The sequence below is a fragment of the Lolium rigidum genome, chromosome 3 (genome assembly GCF_022539505.1).
Source record: "Lolium rigidum isolate FL_2022 chromosome 3, APGP_CSIRO_Lrig_0.1, whole genome shotgun sequence".
Taxonomy (NCBI): domain Eukaryota; kingdom Viridiplantae; phylum Streptophyta; class Magnoliopsida; order Poales; family Poaceae; genus Lolium; species Lolium rigidum.
Window position 1 is genome coordinate 377,522,590 of NC_061510.1, and position 25,953 is coordinate 377,548,542.

The following is a 25,953-nucleotide window of genomic DNA, read 5'->3' on the forward strand; positions in this document are numbered from 1 at the left end:
TTCCCCGCTCGTGCCCGTGACACTCGAGTGCTCCATTTATGTCGCTCCGGGACATGAATGTTGTTATCTCTCGTGTTCAGAGCTGGATGGTGCATGATTAGTGCTGTAGTATCCTCTAAATTGTTGCGTCTGCCGTGCTCTTCAGTTAACCCATCTTGGTCCCAACTCCCAACATGGGAGAGCTACTACAACTGAAGATTCAGCTACGAACCAAACATGGCATGATCATTGCCAATCCACCTGGGTCACACACATCGGTGGCTCAGGAAAATTACACCAAAAAAATTCTCCCCAGGCGTAGAAGAGAACTAATCGGGCACCAGCAGAAGATATATTGCATTTGCCATGGTGCAGAAGGTCATCGGATAAACACGGAAGAACCTAATCTAACTACACTACCTACTCTAAGAGGACCTGCTAAAGAAACTAGAGCTAGATATATACACATTGCACTTTCATCTGTTCGCAGAGGCCTTAGCGTGGTTCAATTCAGCAATCAGAACCTAGCCAACTAACCACCACCGTTACAAGAGCACTGGAACTTCACTTCATAGATGGACCGAGGTAACTTCACCAAAAGTCAGATCGCTCAGTGGGCACCCATCAGGTTTAGCAAACTGCACCTACGCTCTTCGGTTAGTGAGTTAAGAGAAGTGTCAGCTACGAGTGCTTGAGCCTCCTGTGAGTTGTCTGTACTCGCTGCCCTTGTAGGCTACAGTATTTGACCTGAGAGGTGGAAATTTCAAGTGTTATAATAGCTGAATACAAAATGAAAGTAAACCGAGCAGATTTGCGTTGTCCTACTTACATGCATTGATGCAAGTGTGGACAGCAGCTCCCTGGACTGATCCATCAGAGCACGTTCTTGCGTAGCGATTCTGGCAAGGTCAGACACCAAAATACTTGTCCCAGATAGCTGCAGGATGACATGAATTAACCCAAATTAGAGAATAAATGCAGTACCTCACAATGAACACCAGATAGTCTCTCGGAAATAGCTGTATTGCTCTCTAGACTAGCTACTATGAAATCCTTCAAACAAGTTTAGAAGTACCACGATACAAAGCTGCGAGAGGGTTTATATTGGCTATTTGGATGTAGGCTTGTAGTTGCACTCGTTGCTAAATGTTTATTAATAAGATACTTGGAGCTAAATTTGTAGCATCTTCAATTTAACTACGCGAAACAAACATGCATATACCCTAGGGCTAGATATTAGGAAGGGACAAATTATGTAAGAAATCAAGAATTATTTAGATGTTTGATGGGCTGTCGAAGATGAGATGATCTGGGAGATGGTTAGCAAAACAATTCACACCTCATATGCTCAAGTCACTCCAACCATTCATTGCAGATCCAATGGCTTGTAAAAACTTGTAAATTGCCAGGCATGGTAGGTATTGCAATCATTGTGCAAGAAAATGAACTGGCAAACAACTGTTAAAAAGGAACAAGTAAACAATTTGAAGTAAGCAGTACCTTAGCCAGTAAAGTACATATTGAACTCCCTATTGTCTGCATGATATCAACTGCAGAGCCAACGGAATTCTTTACGTCTTGGATATCAGCCTGCAGTTAAGGGGATAGTAAAGGTCTGAGATTTAATCAAAATAAGAAAAACACATGGCAACAATTAACAAGATGGCATGATATTCCAACCTTTGCTCCATCAACAGGAAGGCACAGAATGGTCGCAGTTAGAGCTTCCACAATTCCAGATAAAGAATCTGCATAGTCCATCTCTAATGAAGACCACTCCTCCAAATATGGCATCTATGTCAAGAAACTTCTTTCATCAGCAAAAGAATAAAGTTCTAATACATAAAATGATCTGGCAACTATGTCAAGCAATTTCTATCAGGTTTCCAGAATCATGTAAAATGGTAATGAACTTCGAAGCTATTACTGTCATCAGCAAAACGATATAGTTCTAAAAAATAAAATGATCTGATGGATGTGCATGTAACTAGGTACCTCTAGCAGGTCAAGCAATGACTAGCCAATAGTATTGATTAGTCTAAAAGTAATATAGCTATGTATATTTCAGTAACTTCCCACGTCTCCCACTGCAGAAGCAAGTAAGCTACATACTGATATTTTCTTGCTTTTAACTTTATAACTATGCATAGGAAAAAAGTATCAAAATGGCCCAGTTGGCTACTAACTGTCCCTACGACCCTTATATGAAAGAAAAACAAGTAAATCAATTGTGCATACTGCAAACATAGGAAATCTGTATTCAAATGATCCTGCTTACAGCTAGCTGGGCATACAGTTCTTTACTATACTTCTTTCGTGTTGACCAAAATATTATCTTGCTAACAATGCCCGTGCTGGATAGTAACAGGATAAATTATGGAAAGTAATGACTACTAAAATGATTAAATTAAATGAGCTAACAACAGATTGTCTATGTAAAGTTAGGAAGTAATGGTAAAACCACGTGCACAGAACCAAAATTAAAGAGGTTCTTACCTGCCCCTTTAGAACCGTCATGAGTTTCCAATTGTTTCGGAATAATTGTAGCTGAAACCTTTTAAGAGCAACAGATTTACGCATGCCTAGGGTAGTAATCCATGCATCACATAAGTCTTTCTGGTAAAGGAAAAAAGAAACAAAGGTTAGCAAACAAAAAAAATTATAGCAGAAAAGGAAACAGTTGAGAGCCAAAGTGGTCTGGCATTCTGACCAAAATGAACTTTATTTTCTCTAGATGTAAGTACTAAGAAAAAATGCACAATTTTTTTATATGCACAATTCAGACTTCATTGTTTAAATCATCATATGTTTTGCTCAACAAATAACTCAATAGTGTGTGAATTATGTTACAGATAATTTATACCGTAGTATGTGAATTATGTTACACACGAATTATACCATTTGGTATTCAAAAGCACTTTCTTATAATTCCGATTTTGCCCACAAAAAAGGTATAGTGCAAGAAATGTAGGTCATAAATCAAAATTTGAAGGTCAGATATGGCCTAAATTTTGAAAAATAGAGGGAGTGCATCTTCATAAATTTAAACATATTTTACTTTTTTGTTAATGGAAAGGTTGTCAAAGCTTTGCCTTTTTTTCTTTTATCGTATGACTATTCTACATATTTGGTCCTAGGTTGAAAATGATCTGATGAGATGTTTGTTATTTTATTGATAGTTACACCTAAATTGGCTGGTTATGTCTAGTGTGGAAGCTACTTCCAAGAAATTGCAGACGCCTATAAATATGCTGCACTAAGTTATAAGCTATGGCATGAAAGACGCACAACGATTGGTAACCCTGCTGCACAGACTGAATTAATTATTTCTTCCACGGTAAATAATTGGAAGTGTGGAATAAGATTGCCATATATCAGGTAAAGTTCAAACTATACAGCTATGATTTTTACGGATGGATTTTCAACTCCTACTTATTTTACCTTGCACGATGTGAAAAGAGTAGGGAAATAATAACATGTCAAGATGCCACATTGGACAGTCAAATACTTAGACTGCACACTTTTTATACCAAACACAGTCCATTAATTAACTTATCAACAACAGAACTCACCTCCGCAGTCATCTTGTGTGAAGCAAGTGCAGCATCAGCCTGCGCATTGACACACCGCCACTGCAAATGCCGATTGCACAGGATCCTCAACAGGTGCTCCCCATCAACCTTACTGCCCCCAAGCCACCTCCTCCTGGCCTGACCATCGACACCGTACCCCGACGAGCCTCTCCCCTGCTGATGATCCCCCACCGCTGCGCTCGCCCCGGCAGAATTCCTCGGCCGGGACGGACTCGACACCCGCCTCGACGAGTTGCCCGCAAGCTTGCTCGGCGAAGACTGCCTGACGGGTCTGTTGAGCGGCGACGAGGCAAACCCGTTCAGCAGCAGGGACTTCTTCACCGGCGCGGTCCTGGGCGATGATGCGAGGGTGGAATTGTGCGTGGTGTAGGGCGTTCCTGGTGGGTCTGCGAACCTGTGCAGCCTGCTGCCAGCGGCATCATGCAGGAACCGGGCAGGCACGCTCATCCCCTTGGTCGGCGGCCGCGCCCTGTGAGAGATGCCGTTGCCGGCGTCCTGGGACCCAGAGTTGCTCCCTGACGAGAGGCTCTCGGTGTCTGACGACATGAGGTAGTCCCCGGTGTCGAACGAGGCGCGCCGCACCCCGTCGTCGAACACCATCGACTGCCGCAGCGAGCGGACGGCGGCGAGCACCGCGGCGCCCTTCTTGTCCAGGGAGCAGTCGAGGCTCTTGGTGAGCGGGTTCCCCTCGAAGCCGTGTGCCGACATTGGCCAGCGCTGGTGGGTGTGGGTGTGGCCCGCTTCGGGGGTCCCTTTGGAGACGCGCTCGGGGATGGGTCGCCGCCGCTCGGGCGTGGTGGAGGATGGTGGTGGTGGTGCGACGAATGGGCGGCGGAGTGGGGAGGGGGATGTGGTGGGCTTGGCCTTGCTGGTCTCGAGGAAGTAGGAGCGGCCCTGGAAGGCGACGGAGAGGCTCCTGGTGGTGGTGGTGGTGGCCCCGTTGGGCCCCGCGGCGTCGGCATTGCCCGCGCCCGCGCCCGCCGGGCGCGGGCGGTCGACGGAGGAGGAGCGCCTCGGTAGGGGGGACGCGAAGCGGCGGGACGGCGTGGAGGCGGAGGTGGAGGTGGAGTTGGAGGAGGAGGTGGTGGTGGTGGAGGTGGAGGTGGAGGTGGAGGTGGAGGTGGATTTGGAGGAGGGCGCGAGGAGGTAGCGGGAGGAGACGGCCTTGGCCCGGGGCTTGGTGGTGGCGGCCCTGGCGTCGGCATTGGCGTTGGTGGATTTGGACGGGGAGAGGGCGGAGGCCTGGCGGCGGCGGTGCGGCGAGGGCGAGGGGTTGGGCCGGGGCGCGGCGGGCGCTGCCCCGGCGGCCACCATGGCGGCGGGATCTCGCGGAATCTCGGGGGCGGGCTTGGCGTGGGGTTTGGGGTTTCAAGATGGGAGGAGGAGGAAGAGGAGCAGCATCCCAGCCAGCCGCTTCCTTGGGAGTGAACAACTCGTGTGAAGTTGAATCCGGGTGGAGGCGAAGGGCAGAAAAGTAATAAGGGGAAAAGCGTCGGGGTGGGGCGGGATAAAGGGAAGCGTATGTAGCGTGGTGGTGGGGGCGCGGGCGTAACGGCGGAAACGGGGCGGTGATGGGCGGCCCCGGCGGCGTCAATCCGTTCGATCACCGGCTCTTCTTTTCTTCCTTCCGCTTCCATTTAGAGCATCTCCAACAGGCGCGCTATATCGCAGCGCGCCAAAAGCAAAAATCTGCGCGCGCTAAACCGTTGTCGCGCGCATGATCGATTTCTCCTTCGTCGGGTGCGCCATTTTGCAGCGCGCGTTGGCGCGGTAAAATAGCACCTCCGCCGGACGCGCCATTTTGCAGCGCGCGGGCGCGGCGCAAACAACAAACACACACAAGTATGCATCCAAGAAGATCAAACAATATATAAAATTTCACAAATATATTGTACCATCCAAATACAATACATTGTTCACAACAATACTTCACACCAAATACAACACGTCCAACATACAACAATACAACATGGTTTTGAGACAATACAACACATAGTTTTCAAACAAATACAACAAATATGCAACTATTGTTGTCCATTCCAATTCCACCATTCTTCCATGAGATCTTTTTGAAGCTCATCATGTGTGTCGTTGCACCGAATGGCATGGTATGAGGCAATGAATCGGGCAATCCTATGTGCGGACCTCATCACTTGCACGGGAACCCCCATCAAGTCGTAGTGGGTATGATCCACATCTTTTCCGCGATCATCCTCTATAATCATGTTGTGCATGATTACACACGCGGTCAGATATACCAAAGGCATTCTTGATCCCAAAATCTAGCCGGTCCTCTAACTATGGCAAATTGGGCTTGCAAAATCCCAAATGCGATCTCTACATCTTTCCTAGCCGCCGCTTGTGCATTGTGGAATTGAGTTTGCTTTTTACCTTTTGGTTGAATAATTGGCTTCACAAATGTTTGCCACCTTGGATATATGCCGTCGGCGAGGTAGTAGCCATAGTTGTACTTGTGGCCATTTGCTTCAAACTCCACCAATGGACCTTCCCGCATTGCAAGTCTTGTCATCAGTGGTGACCGTTGAAGAACATCGATGTCATTGCAAGATCCGGGCATTCCAAAGAAAGCATGCATATCCAAGTCTCTTGGTCGGCCACCGCTTCAAGTACTATGGTGGCATCCTTCTTGTACCCTTTGAATTGTCCATGCCATGCCGTTGGACAATTCTTCCAACTCCAATGCATACAATCAATGGAACCAAGCATACCGGGAAACCCCCGGTTGGCGTTGATCTCCAAAAGTCTTGCCGTGTCTTGAGCATTGGGGGCTCTCAAGTATGTGGAGCCAAAGACATTGACAATTGCAACGACAAATCGCTTCACACACAAGATAGAAGTGTTCTCTCCCATGGCCAAATGATCATCAACAAGATCCGTCGGTATACCATATGCCAACATACGCAAGGCGGCGGTCACCTTTTGATATGTGCTATGGCCAAGTTCTTCGGCGGCATTCCTCCTTTGCTCAAAGAAGCGATCATATTTGGTGACCTCCGTTGCAATGTGCTTGAACAAGTTGAGACTCATCCGGAAACGCCGCCGAAAATAGCTTTCGGGGAAAATCGGATTCTCATTGAAATACGACCGCATCAATTTCTCATGCCCTTCAATCCTTTCTCTCCACAACTTCGTCTACCGAACACCGATCCACCAAATTTTGGCCTCTTAACGGCGCGGTATGCTAATAGTATCGATATGTTCTCCTCTTCTTCTTGGTCGAACTCGTCATCCGATGAATCATATGAGGAACTCTACAAACATATGTATGAAATTACTTCACTATGAACAATTGTAGCGAGTAAATAGAGGCCGGCCGGCGGAGGTTCATACCTTGCGAGCAAATGGGCGAGCACCATGGGCGCGCCATGTTGCAAGCAAGCTCGACGACGACGAGGACGACATGTCGACGCCTGCGCGGAGGAGAACGCGACGGCGGCGCGAAGGGGCCGCGGAGAAGGACCGCCGGCTACAACTCCTCGCTGACGGCCGCGCGAGCGACACAGCGCGGCGGAACGTCCGCCGCTGCAAGGAGGAGGTGCGGGCGACGCGGATCTACGACGCGGCGGCGCGCGAAGCGGGGCGGCGGCGGAGTCGACCGGCGGCGGCTGGATTTCGCGCCGGCGGTAGGTGGGGAAATGAAGGCGCGGGCGCGGGGGAGGAATTTTCCAGCCGTTGGCTTTTTCGCGCTAGGACGAGCGATGCCGCGCGCTGTAGCCGACGCGCCAGATATGCCGCTCCGGATTGTGCAAAAAGCCGCGCGCCCTAAAAATTTTACCGCGCCTGCTGGAGCGCCAGATTCTGTCCCGCGCGCGCTATATCGGACGTTTTTATGCCGCGCGGCCTATATAGCGCGTCTGTTGGAGATGCTCTTAGTATGGCTTCCTTTGTCCTTGGTAACACAATTAGAACAGCTCTTCTAGCCTACGAATGATCCTTCACGATCATTCGCAAAAAAAAAGGAGCCTCCAAAATAGTTCTAACGTAAAGCAGCTATAGTACCCTTGAGGGTAGTGCCGCTGATCTCCCTCCTCTCGGTGGAGGAGACCAGGAGAGAAGGACGATCCACCTTCTTCAATAAGGTAGCGGCGGAGGATCTCTGGAGCCTGTGCAGGAGCCCATATCTTCAAGCTCTTCTGGCCGGCCATGGCGGCGAAGGGAAGAGCGGAGGATTCGTGGTGATGCTTTCTTCTCCTTTCCTGGTCGGCCTAGTTGGCGAGGGGGATTTTGGGGGAGTTGCATCTCTCTGTGTGCGCCGGCGACTGGATCCAGGTTAGTGGATGGCCTCCACCGATAGGGATTTCTACTTCTTCTCTCTTCTCTGCCTCACCATGGTGGTGAGATGAAATAAGGAGAAGCGGAAGGCCTTCTGGGTTGGTGCCATCTGATGCCTACATGGTGCTACATCGACGAGCTTCAACAAGTAGTTGGCGTTCTTGTCGCTGCTATCCATGGCCGAAAGGGCGGCACCTCTTCAACCTCCGACGTGGAGGCCCTGAATCAGCCCTGTCGCGGGTGCTCTAAGTCACCTTTCTGCGAAGTGATTCGTTCCACGCAGGTAGGTGGTGGACCGCGGCAGCGTGCTCTCGCCGGAAAAGGGCTCCTGAGCAGTTGGCTCTGGTTTCTCGGCGGTGACACCTGGAGGATGTCGACGACGAGTGGCAGAGACACCTCTGTACTTCATTGTATTGATCTGGATTCTTGTAGGGTGTTTTCTGTAAAGTGTAGGCCCCTTTCTTCAAATATTAGGTTCTTAGAGCGAGTATTTGCAAGGGGCTTACTGAAAATTGTAATCCTGCCACTTTAATGGATATCTTCTGGAGTCTTCCAGACAAAAAAAATAGTTCTATAGTATAAATTTTCTGCAAATTTAAACATTGTGAAGTCTGGTCAAGTATAAACAAAGGATATCAGTTGTATTAATGTTTTGCAATAGCATGGAAATATGTTTCATATCGTATTTAAATACATTGAAGGTGAGGTATTACCTGGCAGCGAACTTACTTTATACAGCTTTTATTCAGAATACTTCGGCGTCTTGGCAGGGAGTAATGCATGGTTTGAAGTTGTTAAAGAAGTGTTCTATATGGCGTATCGGCTCTGGTTCCCAAGTAAAAAAATTTAGGGACAACTGGATCCCACATCAAGGAGCTTTGCGGATTATTGCACGAAGGGGCAATGCAAGGAGGAGATGGGTTAGTGAGCTTATTGATCAGACAACTCGGACGTGGGATGAGGAGGCAGTCCGGTCCTGTTGCTCAGTATTGGATGCTAATGCGATCCTGGACATCAAATTACCTCGTAGGCAATGTGAAGATTTTGTTGCCTAGTTCCTGGAAAAGAGTGGTGTTACCTGGTTCCCGGAAAAGAGTGGGCTCTTCTCTGTTCGATGGCCTACAGGTTGGGTATGGAGCCAATGTATAACTCTTTAAGCAATGGGCAATCAAGTTTGATCGGGGAATCTAGGATCTAGTTTAGAAGGTGCACGTCCCGAATAAAATTCGTGTTTTTGCTTGGAAGGTGGCCACTTCTACGCTGGCAGTAAAGTCAGAGCTCCGCCGGCGAATCAATACTATTGAGCATGTTTTGTGTCATTTGTGGTAAAGAGAATGAAGACACACACCATGGGCTAGTTCGATGCACGATGGCTAGAGCTCTAAGAGAGGAGATGAGGAAAGTATGGACGCTACCATCGGAAGAAACGCTTCAGGCGTCTGGAACCGAATGGCTCTTGTCCTTGCTCAATGGCATGCATGGAGATATGCGATCACGTACCATGTTTCTCCTATGGCGTGTTTGGCATCACCGTAACAACATTGTCCACGGAGATGGGAAGGCTTCGATCGCTGCATCAACGACCTTTATTGCTAATTACTTAACTTCCTTTTCTACAGTTACTCCAGCCAACATTAATCCAAAAGGTAAAGAAATTGTCTCTTCCGAACTTCATGTGCATGCGGGTTATACTGGTCTTACCAGTTGAACGGCACCAGAGGAAGGACACCTCAAAGTAAATGTAGATGGTGGCTGGGATCCAAGAACAAGAAGGGTGGGTATCGACGACATAATCAAAGACCACATTGGCCTGCTATCTTAACTGAGTGGAAATTTGTTCCTAGTTGTGCAAGTGCTAAAGAAGCGGAGGTTCTGGCCTGCTTAGAGGGCCTAAACCATCTTACACAACACTTTTCAAGACCAGCTATTCTTGAGACTGACTGCTTACATGCAATGCAGATGATCAATGATCTAGTGAAGGACCGTTCAGACTATTGGTGCCTTTATTTACAAGAAAAAGAGCTCATGCGAGTGTTTGAGGGTTTTAGCGTGGTTAAGGTGGGGCATTTGAGTAATGTTGTCGATCATTCCTTAGCTCAGCTAGGTAAATTAGGAGCTAGTGGTCTTATGTGGAGGTCATCACCGAGCTGCGCCTCGGCTTTGATTGACCGTGATTGTGTGATCAATGTGTAATCTCTCGGAGCAGCAAGTTTCTTACGCACTCTTTTTCTTACCAGGGTACCTAAGGGGACTGGAAGGTTTTTAATGAGGTGGCTTGCTGCTCATATTTAATGGAATGTTCTTACTTCAAAAAAAAATACATTGAACCGACATTCTAAATTCTGATAGATATTTCGATAAAGTTGGCCAAATTTTACATGATTTGACTTTCAACAAAAAAAAATATGCATCTTCTTTTCAGGGATGGAGGGAGTAGAAGCTATGAGGCGCGAGAGAGAGGCCACGAAACATGCTCCTTGGGAGTGGGGACTTAAATGTCGAGGCGGCGCTATAACAGTGGGAGTCGGGCGAAGATTGGTGGTGGTGTCGTGATGGCAACAGGGACGTAGAGAAGTGAGAGCGAGTGAAACTTCATGTGTGCCATAGAAAAATATGGTTTACGGGAGCCTCTACAAAAAGCATGATATGGAGTTGTTTTTAGAGGGTCTTTTGAATTCCTTTAGGCCTTATTTGGCGCTAGAGTGTTAATAGAAATTAGTGGGGGTATACCGCTGCAAATTTCAAATTCTCACTTATTCTAATGCATGTTTGGTGCTAGAGTATTGTGCGAGTTTAATCCGCACTTATCCCCACTTCTTCCCAAATCTTAGTGTATTTTTTCAATCTCCAATACTCTACCCCTATCTAGTGGATTGAGGATGGGGTTTTGCGGGGATTGGGTGACGATAGGGGTTCACACAATACTCTAGAGTATTATCCTCACAAACACTCTAGTACCAAACAAGAACTTAGGGTTTTTTTAAAAGGTTTGTCGTAGTGGGCTTTTCCCCTAAAATGTCAGTTTTTGGAGATTGGGTCTTTTAGGTTGTCTCACATGGTGTGCCCTTAAAACCAAGGATTATCTTAGAAATCCTTTGCATACCGAATTGATAGGTCTATGGTTGTACTAACAATAATTGGTTCTTTTGGCAGTTGGGGTTGTCAACAAAATGCTTCTCTTCTCCCTTCTTATTCACAACATACATGTTACGAGGGGAGGCGGTGATGATGATGAAGCGGTGGCACTAACATCGCAATATTAGTTAGAGGTGGTGAGTATATGGATGCAACTACTTGGATAGACATGAGACGCGATGTGAGTGGGTGCTAGCGAGACACGAGGCTACAATTAGAAGTTGTCATGGATCTCATCGGTGAAACCAGTGAAAACATAGCCACCGATCGAGGTGAAGAAGGATAACATGAAATTAACGAGAGGTAGGGAAAAAGCGGGAGCATATTAGGTGTCGTGTCGGTTAACCACTTTTGAGTAATTTACTAAAAATCTATCTAAATTGTATATTCACTGACACAAAAATGGTAATATGCAGATTCTTTTAGCACGTAGAAAGGATCATATGTCACCTAGAGGGAGGGTGAATAGGTGCTATATCAAAAAAAAATCAATTTAGGCTTGACACAAAGGTAATTCTCTAGATATGCAACTATGTGAATTTAGCTATATGACAAGATGCAAGCAAACATGCATAATACAAGATACAAGTAGTAAAGTGCGGTAAATGGATAGAGGTAACCGAGGTGGAGCACGCGGAGACGCGAGGGTATGATTCTCGTAGTTCCTTCCTTGTAAAGGAAAGTACGTCTATGTCTGGAGGGGTGTGGTGCCACGAAGGACAACCAACGCCACGAAGGCCTCACCCTGTGAGCAATGCCATGAAGGCCTAGCTCACGCTCCACTAAGTGGTTGCCTTAAGGTCGCAACTGGCACCTTTACACAAAGCTTGGGGCACACATCCACAACCGAATTAATTGGAGGCTGCAAAGATGTAACCACAGAGCTTTACACGAAGAGTAGCTTCGAGGTCACCTCACAAAGATTCACTAAGAATGGTGGTGAAATACAAATTCATTTGGTGTAAGTATAGATCTAGGTCTCCTCTACTGAATCCTCAAATATTGTGAAGTTTGAGTGGGGGAGTAGAGATATCTAGGAAAATGAAGCTCTAACAATGAAGTCAAGAAGATGTGCAGGAAAGGTCAACCGTTTGAGGAGGAAGGAGCTCCTTTTTATATCCCTGTTGAATCGAGCCGTTGGAATACCCTGCCGGTAGTACCGGCCCTTTGGTCGACGTGGCAGCAGGGCGGGGCATGGCTGCCGCGGGCAGGTGGAGGCCTGTAGTACCGGCTGGGTCTAGCCAGTACTACCGCCCGTGGGTCGACGTGGCAAGAGGAGCTGTAGTGCAGCCGTGGCCATGCGGGAGAGGGGAGGCTGGTACCACCGGCCACCCACGCCCGGTACCACCGGCCAGGCCGGGGCGGTACTATCGGCGTTGGTACCGGCCAAGCTCGCGAGGCTACTGGGAGCCTTTCCATTTTGCCGGTACCCGAGGCGGTACCCAGGGCGGTGCTACCGGCCGCTGTCTGGCGGTGGTACCGGCCATCGACCGGCGGTATCACCGGCCAGATCATTCTTCTTCCTCTTTTCTTTTTCTTTCTTTATTTTCTTCTTCATTTCTTCTTCCTTTCTTTGACACTAATTGATGCAAATAGAAATACCCAGCTATAGAATCCTTGAATGTAAATAATGAATCGCACATAATTCTCTCATGACATAAATCATCCATAGAGAGAAATAGCAAGACACAAATGAAGGTCTTCAATCTTTTGGGCAATTATTCGACAATTATTAGCATCAATAAAATCCTACAATTCTTATATAAATAATTAGTTAAACACAATCGTTTTCATTAACACCAAAACCACTTAAGAAGATATGTTCTTTCACACGTTGGATGTGTGGCATGTTTAATTTTTTGTACTTTACGAGTATCTCCATTCCAAATTGAAAAGCTTTTTTTATATCTTTGATGTGTTCATTTGCATTCTGAGTTTAGTGAAAGTCAAAGTTTGTAAATTTTGACCAAATAATTGGAAAAATATCAACTACTGCATTATAAAATCTATGGTATTAAAATCGGTTTAAAGTATATATTTTCAAATTATATTCTTTTGATATTATAAATATTCACATTTTTTCTATTTTTGGTCAAGTCTATAAAATTTAACTTTGACTAAACCTAGAACGTTAATTAAATAATAATGGAGGAAGTATATGAATGAGAGTGTAGAAATAGCATCATTGCATTTTCTTGCCAAATTGTTTTATTTCTGTATCTTCATACTAATTTTAATACTATAAATACAAACAATGGTTATAAAAAAGACATATTTTTAAATGGAGGGAGTAGTATGCACTATCCGATTTTGCACATCCAAGTGATGCATTGTAGCTCAAGTATACCAAAAATGTTTTTCAATGACGAAATGCTGGGGCAGCAAAGACGCTCATGTGGCTGGCTCGAGTTTTGTCTACGGCCATTAATTACCTGCCGAGACGGCGTAGGGAGACGGCCTGACACTATCATTTCTTTCCGCAACGCGAGGATTTAAGCTCCGATCGAGGCTTTAAACCAAGCCTGCACCGAGGGAAGAATTAGGGAAACGTGCTCCGCCTATGTAGTTTTGTACCCAGCGTCAATGCGTGATTGGCCTTGCAGACCTTGTCGTACGCACTAACCTTGGAGCGATGAAGTTTCACGATTCGGATAGATACTAGTATCTTGCCTCGGCACAATACTTAAAATTACGACGATTCAGGCCGAGGTTAATTTGATTGTTCCACCTGAAACTGGCTCCTTTGGCAGACCAATGTCGTCAAGGCATTGTACATGTACACGATGATGATTGCATGAGAAAATATGAGTATTCACAGTGATTAAATTATTAAACTAACCCATCTAAAACAAATAGGTACAATATGTGGTGACTTCGAGTTACAACCGTTCTAATAAAATAAAACTTATAAATTTAGTTAAACTTCAAAACTTACAATGTTTGACCAAATATAACAAAAAGAAATGTAAACATTTACAGCATCGAAGGAATATATTATAAAAATATGTTTTGCAGAAAATCTACTAAAATTGATTTGGTATTGTAGAAATTTATATTTTATCTGCTAAATTTATAAAGGTGAAATGTGCCCGCGTTACGGCGCTTGCGTGACAGGTTTCCTAAGTTGCCAGGCTTAATTATGTGTGGGCTATAACAACTTTTTTCCCCTTTTTCTTTTAAAAAAGTACCGCCCACGTTTCTTGGATGCATGGCTGATGTGCCCTCGCGAGTGGTGTCTTTTGTCTGTTACATTGATCAAACTTATAAAATGTTAAATTCTAACTAAATTTATACATTCTATACTCTCTACGTTCACAATTACCTCGCGTTCTAGATTTAGTCAAAGTCAAACATTGTAAAGTATGATCAAATAATTAGAAAAAACATATCATCATCTATAATATAAAATTTATTCTATTAGAATTTCCATATACTATATTTTCAAATTGTATGCATTTGATATTATGAATATTGATATTTTGTCTTCTACTCTCTGTTAAATTTACAAAAAAAATTACTTTGTCTAAATTTAGAATCGTGAGTTAATTGCGAATAGATGAAATATACATTAAAAGGGAAGGATCAAATGTACGTCTTGTCATGTAGCTGTCACGTAGCAACAAAAAAAGCGCTTGCATCAACAGTGCATTTACTGGTAAACGGATCAGATGATGGTACGTGACAAGAGATGCGGCGCGGGCGCATGCATGTGTTCTGTTTTATGCAAACTAGATGACCCGTTGCGCTATCGCGCAATGACGAAGGCTAACCATAGGGTTTTTCTTATTTTAGTACCGAATTACCGCGTTGTGCTATTGCACAAATAGCATAATTCAATAAGAATTTGAACCATAAGTTTTGGCTTATTTTAGTATCAGAGGCTTGGAGCGGAGCTGTACTCTTCTTGCCGATGTCATCACCGTAGTGGTAAAGGGAGGGCATTCGGGTTGGGTGGCCATCCAGGTGAGCTATAACATCATCCGAGGTTGGAGTAGAGCTTTTGGATCGAGTAGAATAGGGCGTCCCATGGTGAGGTATAATAGTATGTTGTGTGGTTCGTTGGAGGAAACGCCCTCGACGGTCCTTGTACTTTCATTTGGGTAGTGCTCTGGATATCGCTTCCACTTTCCTTTGGGAAACGCCCTCGATGACCCGTTGCGCTACCGCGCAATGGCAAAATCAAGTCATAATTTAAATCGTATAAAATTTAGCTTATTTTAGTATTAAGAATTAGCCCAAAATTTAACTGTTTTAGTGCCTTTAAGACCAAAGGTTTACACTAATTGGTCTTAAGTTTTATTGGTTGGTATATTACTTTATTTAAATAGGTGGACATTAACTGGAAATTTAATTCGGCTCCCGGGTGCGTATGCTTCCTCTACCAAAAAATTATATTTACAAATGTCGAAAATTTTTGAAAAAAAATTCTACATGTACATCTCCATAATAAATGTGTGTTCATCAAGTTTCACGAATAACCAACATTTTATGTGGTCTACGTAAAAAAGAGAAAATTTGTCTTATGAAATTCCTATGCACATTCTACAGAAATTTAGTTAAAGGTTCAACAACACGATCTCACAACTAAAAATGTTGCATGAAATGTTCGTACGATCGGATCGGGTTCACCATAGAAGATAGATAACATGTGAGCACCATCCAAGGCAAGCAGTATACACCTTCAAAAGTTGATCGATCTTGCCATCACGGAAGTAGCTCCGATGAATTCTATTCACATGTAGAGCGAAAAAAAAAACTGCAAGGCTATGTATCCTGTCTGCAAAATAAATTTAACAATATAGCATAAATATCTATCAAATCATCACATGTAAGTATTGTATGAAAATCAGTGAACACAGGTGGGAAAACATCACTTTGAATGAAATGTTTGTTTATAAAGAAGTAACCTTTCTTTGATAAATGCAAGCATCATTTTTAATCTCATGTTAAATTGAAAAGCCAAATCGAGGGCCACATCCATTTTCAAAGGCCAGAGTTTATATGAACTGAATTTATAAGAGCCCGATGCGTCACTAAAGATAGAGTCAGGCCAGAATAGAAGCCATAAGTTTTATTTTGTTATAGCTGGTATATATTTTTTTTGAACATCAGCTGGTATATATTGAAAGCCAAGTATTAGGCTTGGTGTCCAATCTTGCAGGAGAAAAATACCAAGTAATAAACTTCGTTGCACAATCACCAAACTTCCATTCAGAAGGCTGCAGTTGTATATTTGGGACGGAGTCGCCTTAATATTATTTACTGAATTGCACGATGTGCGAATATGCAACATTTCACAAGGAATAGTTTGTACAACATTGATATACTGAAACTAACTATACATGGATCATAACCAATAACATATATACCAGGAACGAAGCTCTGCTAAGCTCATATAATTAACAAGGCGTGACAAACTTCACCAGAGATCTTAATGCATATACAATGGGGTGGCACTACACCATAGAAGTCATATGGAGACGCTCAATCTGGTTGTTAAGGACACATTATTACGTCTCTAGGTGGTTGTAGAGTCGTTGCCAGAAAGCGTCGCATAAACGTCTCCTTATGCACCGTCTCAAATACAGTAAAGACGAATTGAAAGCGTGTCTAGGTAAATTGAGACCGTGTCTAGGTAAATTGAGACGTTCATTAAAGAAGAGTTGAAAGCGCGTCTAGATAAATTGAGACGTTCTTTAAAGCGTGTTTATTCTGGTAGGGACGTAGCCGGTGCTAACCACGAAACTGCATTTTCATGACGTCTGCGCCAAACTTTCAAGTCCCTTTGCTGGGTGCTAACAGGAGAAACTCATTTAATATTTTGAATGACCAATTGTCGCCTCACGTAGTGCAGCGAGAAAATACATACATCTAGCGGATCAACATACAGGTGTAGTACATTGCAGGTGAAACTTTATAATAATCAAAGAAAATTGTAATTTACAACTGAACTGCACATCCGTGTAAAATGGGCAAATGTATCATGAACAATAAATTCTCAAATTACTCATTTACTTCTAACTAATCTATCTAATATTTTGCTTGTCCAACAACAACGGGTCTTCATAGCAGCTTGTAGATTTTCCTTGTACTCCTTTAGTGTGATTCCTACAAATTCTGCATCAAAATTTTCTTCAGAAAACTCAAAATTATCACTGACATATCTTAAAAAAAACATATCTCATGTTGCTAGTCTTAGAAAGCTAAGGTGGATAGTCCATGTGCATCTCGGTAAGTAATTGTTCAATATATGTGAAAACTGCGTACTTGCCTGGCATCGGGGTAATTACCTTGGTAGCATAATCATAAGTAATCATAAATCTGCACAGGAACTTTTAACTCAGGTTAGATAAAACCACAAGATATAAAGAATAATCTGCATGTATCATGAAAGTTATAAGTTCCAAGTATTAATGCCTGGCAACAATAACCTGCAGAGCGTAGTCATGATCTAGCATTAGGTTAACTGATGCTATTATAAAAAAAAATCTGATTTCAAACCATATGAATAAACTATCATGTTTTTGGACGTACCAAAATTTCTCATGATTGTAAGTGTGTAGTGCGTATGAAGATATTCTTTATTAAAATAATTGGTGTATCAGTAAGCTTACGAGTTTTTTTGTTATAAGAATAAAGTAGTGATAATTTTTTAAAGCATGGAAACATGCACTTGATATCATAAATTGTTCTTGTAGCCAATGTCAGTTGGGGAAGCCTAACTATAGTTTAGTTATATAGGTCAAGAAATTAAGAGCCGCCGATCATGTGAAAAAAATACTGAAGGACTTTTAGTTACCTTGGATAACTGATCCCACACTGGTGAAACATAAAGTTGATGCTCAATTCGGCATCATGCCATGTCATGACCACTGGTAGTGTAGATATTAACCTGACAAAGAGTATACACTCAGAAGTGAACTATCAAAGTCAGCATGCATGTCCAGACTTTTTAATCATAAAACAGAATGTTCTTTTACTTTTTTCCATTAGAAATTACTTATCTCAGTCCATGGAATCTATTTTTTCTTAACTGAATTAGGTCACCACCAATCTGTCAAAAATAAAAATCATGTCATTGCGTAATCAGGATGAGTGCTGGTAGATAATGCTTTGGTAGTACATAACGTTTGCTGCATGTCTGCATACCTTGTGCGCAGTCGACCAGGTGACAGAATATGTTGAAAATATGTTCACCCACATGAATCGGTCCTTGTCAATTGCTATTCTACAAAACATTACTATATGTACAGAGTTTGTAACCCAATCAGAGAGGTTAATTTTTCAAGACAACCATGTCAAGAAATGCATATCTTCTAGTACATAGAAATTGCATTACTCACAACCATGTACATCGCTACAAATAAAGAATCTGACCTACAAGCTCATCATGCAACCCAAAGATAAGAATTACTATTAATCTTGCAAGGATATCACGATGAACATGAAATTGGATAAGTCAGTGGGCTGCAGTAGCCATCCAGACAAGCCAAATCGACTTGAATCTGAATAAATGGAAATACTGGAGTAACTTTTCTTGTAGCATGACTTACCTTTCGACTTCGCGGGCTGCATCAGGTGACTTCTGATACAATGTCGCTTCCGTCTTGCTGCCAAAGCTAACAAAATATTAGGAAAAAGAGGGACGCAAATATTATATTTGTCTCAGAGCCATTGCATCAGCATTTTTTTCGGAAGCAACATAGTTGTTTAAACATCTCAACGAGCCAAAAATACAAAAGAAGGCTACAGTTCCAATCAAACCAAAATGCATCGCAATGATCACTTTCACTTTTAGCTTCAAACCAACACCACAAGCAATATAAATTTCAGATCGAACCAATTGGTATGTACATTAGCTAGAGTAACATAATTGCCTTTTTTGGGATAATCCAAAGAACAAAAAAAGGAGAACAAGGAAAACTTCAAACACTGCTAGAATTATGGTTTTGAAAGGTAAGGAAATAATAGTCAGTGTACCTATAAAAATATTGGCCATGCTTTGCTTGGAATACCACTGAGTACATCCTCAATAGCATATTCATGTCTGACCAGAGAAATCACCTGATAACACATCAAAGCACCGAAAAAAATATTATCATGAAGAGATGTTATACCATGGTAGATATTAGCCTAATACACACCTACGTGATGCATTGGTATCACCTGGGGTTAAGGTGATAGGAGCTGGAGTGTTACATGGGCAATGTCCAACCAATGTTCAGAGAAATCAACATATGCCTTTAGAAAAGAAGAGGCAGAGCTAGCTAACATAATGCCAACAAAATCAACACACGCGTAAAGGAAAAAAGAGAGGCTGAAGTATATATACGAACCTGAGCAAGGAGGACATGTGGCTGAGTTGATACTTTGCGGAAGCAGCACAAATTGACACACACCATTTTGGGAGCTTCCCACCAACTTTCTCAATGAATTGGCTGAGGCACATTACACCGCGCATGAGAATCCTATTGGCAGAACATCATTAGTAGGCATAAGAAAAAGGAAAAAGGAGTTCAAGTAGGTCACCATTTAAGTGAACATATGTAAAATCAACCTTCTAGATGGTGAAAATACAATTTGTTTGCAAATGATGTTTTTATCACTAACAATTTAAGTAGTTGACAGAGGAAAGGGATCAGAGAAGACACATGTCATTTCAGAAGTTGTGTAAACTCAAGAATCCACACCGTGCACATAATATTTCAAGAGATTTTTGCTGGACTTTAAGCTTCAGCCTTCAGATCCTATATAGACAGTGCTTACATATTTGTATGGGAGAGCCATTAAATCCTATGATCTAAACAATATCGCTTGAAACTATGAGTTGATTTTAGTAATAGCACAAACCATTTGGCACGGATAAACCAAATGATATTGATTGAGCTATCCAGTTGCAGTTTAAGCTGAACACTGAAGAGAAAGTTGGCTAGTATGTTGTAACCTGTCCAGCCTCACCGTGGTGCCGGGTTCCCTGAGACAAAGGCATGTGCACTCCTGATGTCGATGAAAAGTCTGTGGCCCTGCGCACATGAGATAGAAACTCTCAATACAAAAGAGTGTAACGAAACATAAGGCCCGAATATCTGCAAATAGCTATCAGCCTGGCCATAAATACCTACTTGTTGACCGAAGGAGGCTTCACGTCAACCGGCAACACACAAATCAGGTATAAAAGTAGGGAGATTAAGCAGATAATAAGCAGGCCCGTGTCAGGTTCTAGGATGACTTGACTGAATAAACGCCACCTGCCATGTAGGAAAATCATTAGTCAGTTTGATGAGGTATCTCCGCGATCTTGGAATCCAATTTGCCTAATTAGGGAATAATTAGATCATCCACTGTCCGTCGTTCGGCAGTTGGAAGAGTTGGACAAACCGTCCCAAGAAACTCTTCAACAACCAACTTGTCATAGACAGATTTGCAGACTTGCCATTGCCAATTTCCTAATGAACACTCTGCTCCAAAAGCAACCATGTATAATACTGCGCTAGTGTACTATGAATAAATGGAATAGTAAAATATCTAGGAGCTAGCTGAACGATTTAGGATAATATGTCTACAACGACATTCTACAGCTAGTAACACATAAGAATTCTTGTTGTGCCACAGTTCACAACATCAAATATGTATGTACAAATCCCTAACTGTTCAGTCCTATAACTGGATTTTTTAAAGTCATGCAACTGAAATATAGAGGATTTTTTGCGGGATAAGTGAAACATTTCTTTGGAAATGCAGCTAAACATAGATTACCAAAGTAAATTGATCTGAAGCCTGTTTCAAACACAATCAAACTCAGTATATAATTCCTACATAGAGGAAATTCTGTTTAGTAGGGGAAAAATAGCACATAAGCTGCTGAACATTCACCAAAATATACATGATAAAAGAGGAGAAAAATAAGACGAGTAAACCGCATGGTACCTATGCGTCGCTGACACCAGGAAACATGTTTCAAAAAGATTAATACAAGGAAACGACCGTCAATGCATGAAAAAAAGATCGATTCAAAATTACTAACAATACAGATGTGAACATAACAGTACATTTTCTAATCTCTAATGTTGTAAAATGGCAACCTGGATGCACCCACAAGCCAGACAACCGCCGGTGGTAGTTGCCTTCCCCACCCTATTTTTCACGCCAAATGCATATGACATTATTAAATATGAAATGCCTGCATACACATATAATTGCTGAACTATGTTGTCTTAAACAAAGCATGGCATCTACTTTTCAGATAATAATTGTGCGTATTATTCAGAAATTCCATCATACAATTTATACCTAAGTAACATGACGTAGGTGATGGTGAGCCTTCTCGCTAGAACATGAACTTTTCATGCTGGCAGAGATCCTCTGAGAGACCTGTCATACCTGAGGGGCTCATCCATGTCCGAGAAGAAATCGAGCAGCTTGGATTTCATCACCAATTTGCAGAAAGGTTAATGTGTTGTTGCCCCCCGGTGGCACTGCCACCCCCCTAGCTGCCGTCCGATCGAGCCTGTAGATTCGAACTAGCTATCAATGCTCATGCTGTAATTAGCAACACGCCCTGCAAAACACCTGACCGTGCTGTAGCGATTCGAACTACGAGCTATCAATGCTCATGCTGTAATTCTCTCCCGTATGCATGCATTCTCTCTCCCGTATGCATGCATGCGCCATCAATGGAGAGGCTAATCGGCAGCGAAATTTATTGCCCAACGTCGTGCTACCTTCTTCCCCAATGGAAACGCCACCCGCAGAAACCTTCAGGCCGGTTTGCTCGTCGAGCATCACACGGGCGCTCTCTTGGCACGTCCAGTACCTCATGTGGCCGCCTTGCTCGTCCAGCACCACAGGCGGGCCGCCGCGCTCTTCCAGCACGTGAACGCCATGAACGCTGCCCAATGCCTCATTCAGTTCAACGTGAAAGCCATCGTGCTCGCCCAGTAGAACGGGGATGCCTCTGCGCTGTGTCAACACGAGAAAGCCGATGGCCACTCGCGGTCGGTGCATGCTCCTCTGCCATGGGTGGACGACGACATGGAAAACGCTGCCAACGCCATGAACGTTGCTGCCCACACCATGGAGTCCGCCTCCCGCGCCTTCCTCCTCCATGTCCGGTGCAGCACCTCCTCGACGCCGTGGACGCCGCCGAGGAAGCTCAGCCTCCCTCCCGTTCGGGCCGTGCTCTGGCCTCCACACCCAGGATTGTGCATGCTTGAGGACGATGTGAGCCTCTGCAACGCGGAGGGCTGAAGCGAGATCTGGGTCGACAAATTCGCGGAAGGGCGATGTCCAGCTCGCCCGCGTCTCCGGTGGCGGTTCGTGCTCGAGTTCTTCTTGCGGAAGGGCGACGGCGCCGGTGCCGTCGAGATGGGAGAGGTGAGCAGTGCTCGTGGAACGTTCATGCGGGCGTCCAGCGCCATGCTCAATCAAGTACCAGCAGCCGGATCGAGCTCCATCTCACGCGGAGGAGCGAATCAACCGACTATTAAGTTTAGGGTTTGAACCGTACTTGGAGCTCGTACGGGTTACGTGTTAATATAGGGGTATATGGAGTACACAGATACGTATCCAATACACATAAGCTGTATGGTATACGGAAACCTAATACAACTCTAACACCCTCCCTTAATCTAAACCTCGGGAGAGGTTGAGATTATGCTTAAACTTGTTTAGATCATTAACACCTAAAGCCTTTGTAAACCCATCTGCTACTTGATCCTTTGTAGAGATAAACCTGATGTCAAGAAGTTTTTCGGCAACTCTTTCTCTAACAAAATGAAAATCAATCTCAATATGCTTAGTCCTAGCATGAAACACAGGATTAGCAGAAAGATATGTTGCTCCCAGATTATCACACCAAATGCAGGGACGTTGCCGTAGTGGTACCCCCAGTTCTCTAATAAGTTTCTCCATCCAAATTAGTTCAGTGGTTGCATTTGCCAAGGACTTATACTCTGCTTCAGTACTAGAACGAGACACTGTGGCCTGCTTCCTGGCACTCCATGATATTAAGTTCGGACCAAAGAAGACAGCAAAGCCACCAGTAGAACGCCTATCATCAATGTCTCCTGCCCAGTCAGCATCTGAAAAGGCACTAAGAAGAGTGGATGATGATCTTTGAAACTTGAGACCAAGTTGAATAGTTCCTTGAATATATCGTAGAATTCGTTTCACAGCTGTCCAATGAGCTGTGGTAGGAGCATGAAGATATTGACAAACCTTATTCACAGAAAAGGACAAATCTGGACGTGTCAAAGTCAAATACTGCAATGCTCCAACTATGCTCCTGTAATTTGTACTGTCCACAGAGCCAAGAGGTGTACCATCTGTCAGAGAAAGTTTTTCTGTAGTGGACAGAGGAGTTGGACATGACGTACAGTGTAACATGCCAACCCGTTTTAGCAGATCCTTGGCATACTTTTCTTGTGTTAAAACTATTCCACTGGAGCACTGCTTAACCTCAATTCCAAGAAAGAAATGTAACACACCCAGATCTTTGAGAGCAAAATGAGTACTCAAATTATGAAGTAATACTGTCGTTGCTTCATCAGACGAGCTCACAACAATAATATCATCAACGTATATCAGCATAAACATAGTAATACCTCTCTTGTTGTATAAGAACAGGGATGTATCAGCCTTAGAAGGAATGAACTCCAACTCTTGCAATTTGGAACTTAGTCTGGCATACCATGCACGTGGTGCCTGTTTAAGACCATACAATGACTTATCTAGTTTGCAGATGTGATGCGGAAAGCGAGGATCAACAAACCCAGGGGGTTGCTTCATGTATACTTCCTCCTCCAGAACGCCATGAAGAAACGCATTCTTGACATCTAGCTGTCTTAGGTTCCACCCTTGAGATACAGCAATTGATAACACAAGTCTGACAGTTGCAGCTTTAACAACAGGACTGAATGTATCTTCATAGTCAATGCCATACCTTTGTTTGAAACCTTTTGCAACGAGGCGTGCTTTGTAGCGTTCAATGGTACCATCAGCACGTTTCTTCACTCTGTATACCCATTTGCAGTCAATAAGATTTTTGGTTGCACTTGGTGGCACAAGATGCCAGGTTCTGTTGTCCATCAACGCTGTGTATTCCTCAGTCATTGCCTGTTTCCACTGAGTATCTGCAAGTGCTTCATTCAAGTTGTCAGGTTCTCCTGCAGCAGAAAATAAACCATAACGTATAGTCCCATCAGTGTATTTCTTTGGTTGGCGAATTCCTTGCTGAAGACGTGTCATCGGTCGACGTTGTGCTTGTGCTGGTATAACTGAAGCCACAGGAGAGACCACAGGATCTGCAGACGGAGAAGATTCGGCCTCACTGTCACTTCCGACAGGAGACCCGTCCCCACCTGATGCGTCTGACGCTGGAGCGCCAGTTGACGAGGCGGGATTGGACGCAGACGAGGATGTTGATGGCGAGCGGGGCCCGGGCGAGGAAGAAAACCCGCGCGAGTCGTTGTCAGCTGCAACATGTGCATGGCTGGGCCCAGCACGGTCGGGCACCGAGGCTGCAGAATCAGAGGCAGGGCGCGATGTGACACCGGCAGAGGACCCAGGCGGGCCAGTCGAGGTGTCCAGGGAACGTTCTGTTCCAGCAGCAGGATCGACATCGGGATCAGCGCCAGGTGAATTATGTGGAGAGCTCGTTTCTTCACCATTTGAGCTCAAATCTTCACCGTTTTCAGCAGAATTCGAGGTAGTTTCCGTAGAGCTCTCACCATGAACCTGTAGAGGGTCAGTAACAGGAACAATATGCATAGGAAGATCAACATGTACACCCTCATTGTTGGCATGTGATAACGATGTTAAATGATCAGGAAGCAACAATATTTCTTTCCTAAGTTGTGCACCAGCATTGGGATGTAGGGACTGGAAAGGAAAAATATTTTCATCAAAGACAACATCCCGAGAAATATAGACGCGGCCTGTGGAGACATCTAGACACTTAACCCCTTTATGAAGTGGACTGTACCCCAGAAATACGCACCGTTTGGAACGAAAAGAGAGCTTGCGCTGATTATAGGGGCGAAGGTTTGGCCAACATGCACAGCCAAAGGTGCGAAGAGCATCATAGTTGGGCTTGGTTTTAAGAAGTTTTTCAACAGGAGACTCAAGATCGAGGACTTTGGTGGGAAGAAGGTTGATAAGAAAGGTAGCGGTGAGAAAAGCTTCATCCCAAAATTTTAAGGGCATATAGGCATTGGCAAGAAGAGCAAGACCAACTTCAACAATATGTCGGTGTTTTCTTTCAGCAGAGCCGTTCTGTTGATGAGCATGGGGACAAGAAACATGATGGGTAATGCCAATTTTCTGAAAGAAACCATGAAGCTTCTCATACTCACCACCCCAATCAGTTTGCATAGTAATGATTTTGCAACCAAATTTTCGCTCAACAAGTTGCTGAAAATTAAGAAAGACCTGATACACATCACTCTTTTGTTTAATCAGGTAGATCCATGTAAACTTACTATAATCATCAATAAAGCTTACATAATATTTGTGTTTGCCAACAGAGACTGGAGCAGGGCCCCATACATCAGAAAACACTTGTTCCAATGGAACAGTAGAGACACTAGTAGAGGTGGGATATGGCAACTGATGACTCTTTGCTTGTTGGCAAGGATCACACACATAGGGATTTATTTCTGGGGAATAGGGTAGATTATTCTTCCTAAGAACTTGCTGAACTATAAAAGACGAAGGATGTCCTAGACGACGATGCCAGGTGGATGAAGACGGCTTGATGGTGATGAAAGCATGCTTGTCAGAACCGGCAGCAATGGGCACAAGAGGATATAAGCCGCCATGACATGGACCTCTAAACATTATTTGCTTGGTGGCCTGGTCCTTGATCAAAAAGAAAAATGGGTGAATTTCAATAAAGGCATCATTGTCAAGGGTAATTCGATGAGCAGATAAGAGGTTTTTGGTAGCACTAGGAACA

At 43.9% G+C, this 25,953-nt stretch overlaps 1 protein-coding gene and 1 long non-coding RNA gene across 2 annotated transcripts; both read right to left on the reverse strand.

Moving 5' to 3' along the window:
- Nucleotides 1–541: 541 nt before the first annotated feature.
- LOC124700601 (QWRF motif-containing protein 2-like) lies at nucleotides 542–4,901 on the reverse strand. Its single transcript, XM_047232692.1, has 6 exons — nucleotides 3,552–4,901; nucleotides 2,476–2,595; nucleotides 1,660–1,773; nucleotides 1,480–1,569; nucleotides 809–916; nucleotides 542–726 (listed from the first exon to the last, which is right to left on the reverse strand). The coding sequence occupies exons 1-6, from the start codon at nucleotides 4,884–4,886 to the stop codon at nucleotides 661–663; spliced, it is 1,833 nt and encodes a 610-aa protein (XP_047088648.1). The 5' UTR covers nucleotides 4,887–4,901; the 3' UTR covers nucleotides 542–660.
- Nucleotides 4,902–18,395: 13,494 nt separating this feature from the next.
- Nucleotides 18,396–19,391, reverse strand: LOC124700602. The gene is made up of 3 exons (XR_007001791.1): nucleotides 19,337–19,391; nucleotides 18,981–19,064; nucleotides 18,396–18,610 (listed from the first exon to the last, which is right to left on the reverse strand). It is a non-coding gene; the product is annotated as an uncharacterized LOC124700602 (long non-coding RNA).
- Nucleotides 19,392–25,953: the final 6,562 nt, after the last annotated feature.

Coding starts and splice junctions, on each gene's coding strand:
- LOC124700601 (XM_047232692.1), bottom strand. CDS start 4,886: ATGGTGGCCGCCGGGGCAGCGCCCGCCGCGCCCCGGCCCAACCCCTCG. Junction 1,774..2,475: donor TGACGGTTCTAAAGGGGCAG/GTAAGAACCTCT, acceptor TTCTTGACATAG/ATGCCATATTTGGAGGAGTG. Junction 1,570..1,659: donor TTCCTGTTGATGGAGCAAAG/GTTGGAATATCA, acceptor CCTTAACTGCAG/GCTGATATCCAAGACGTAAA.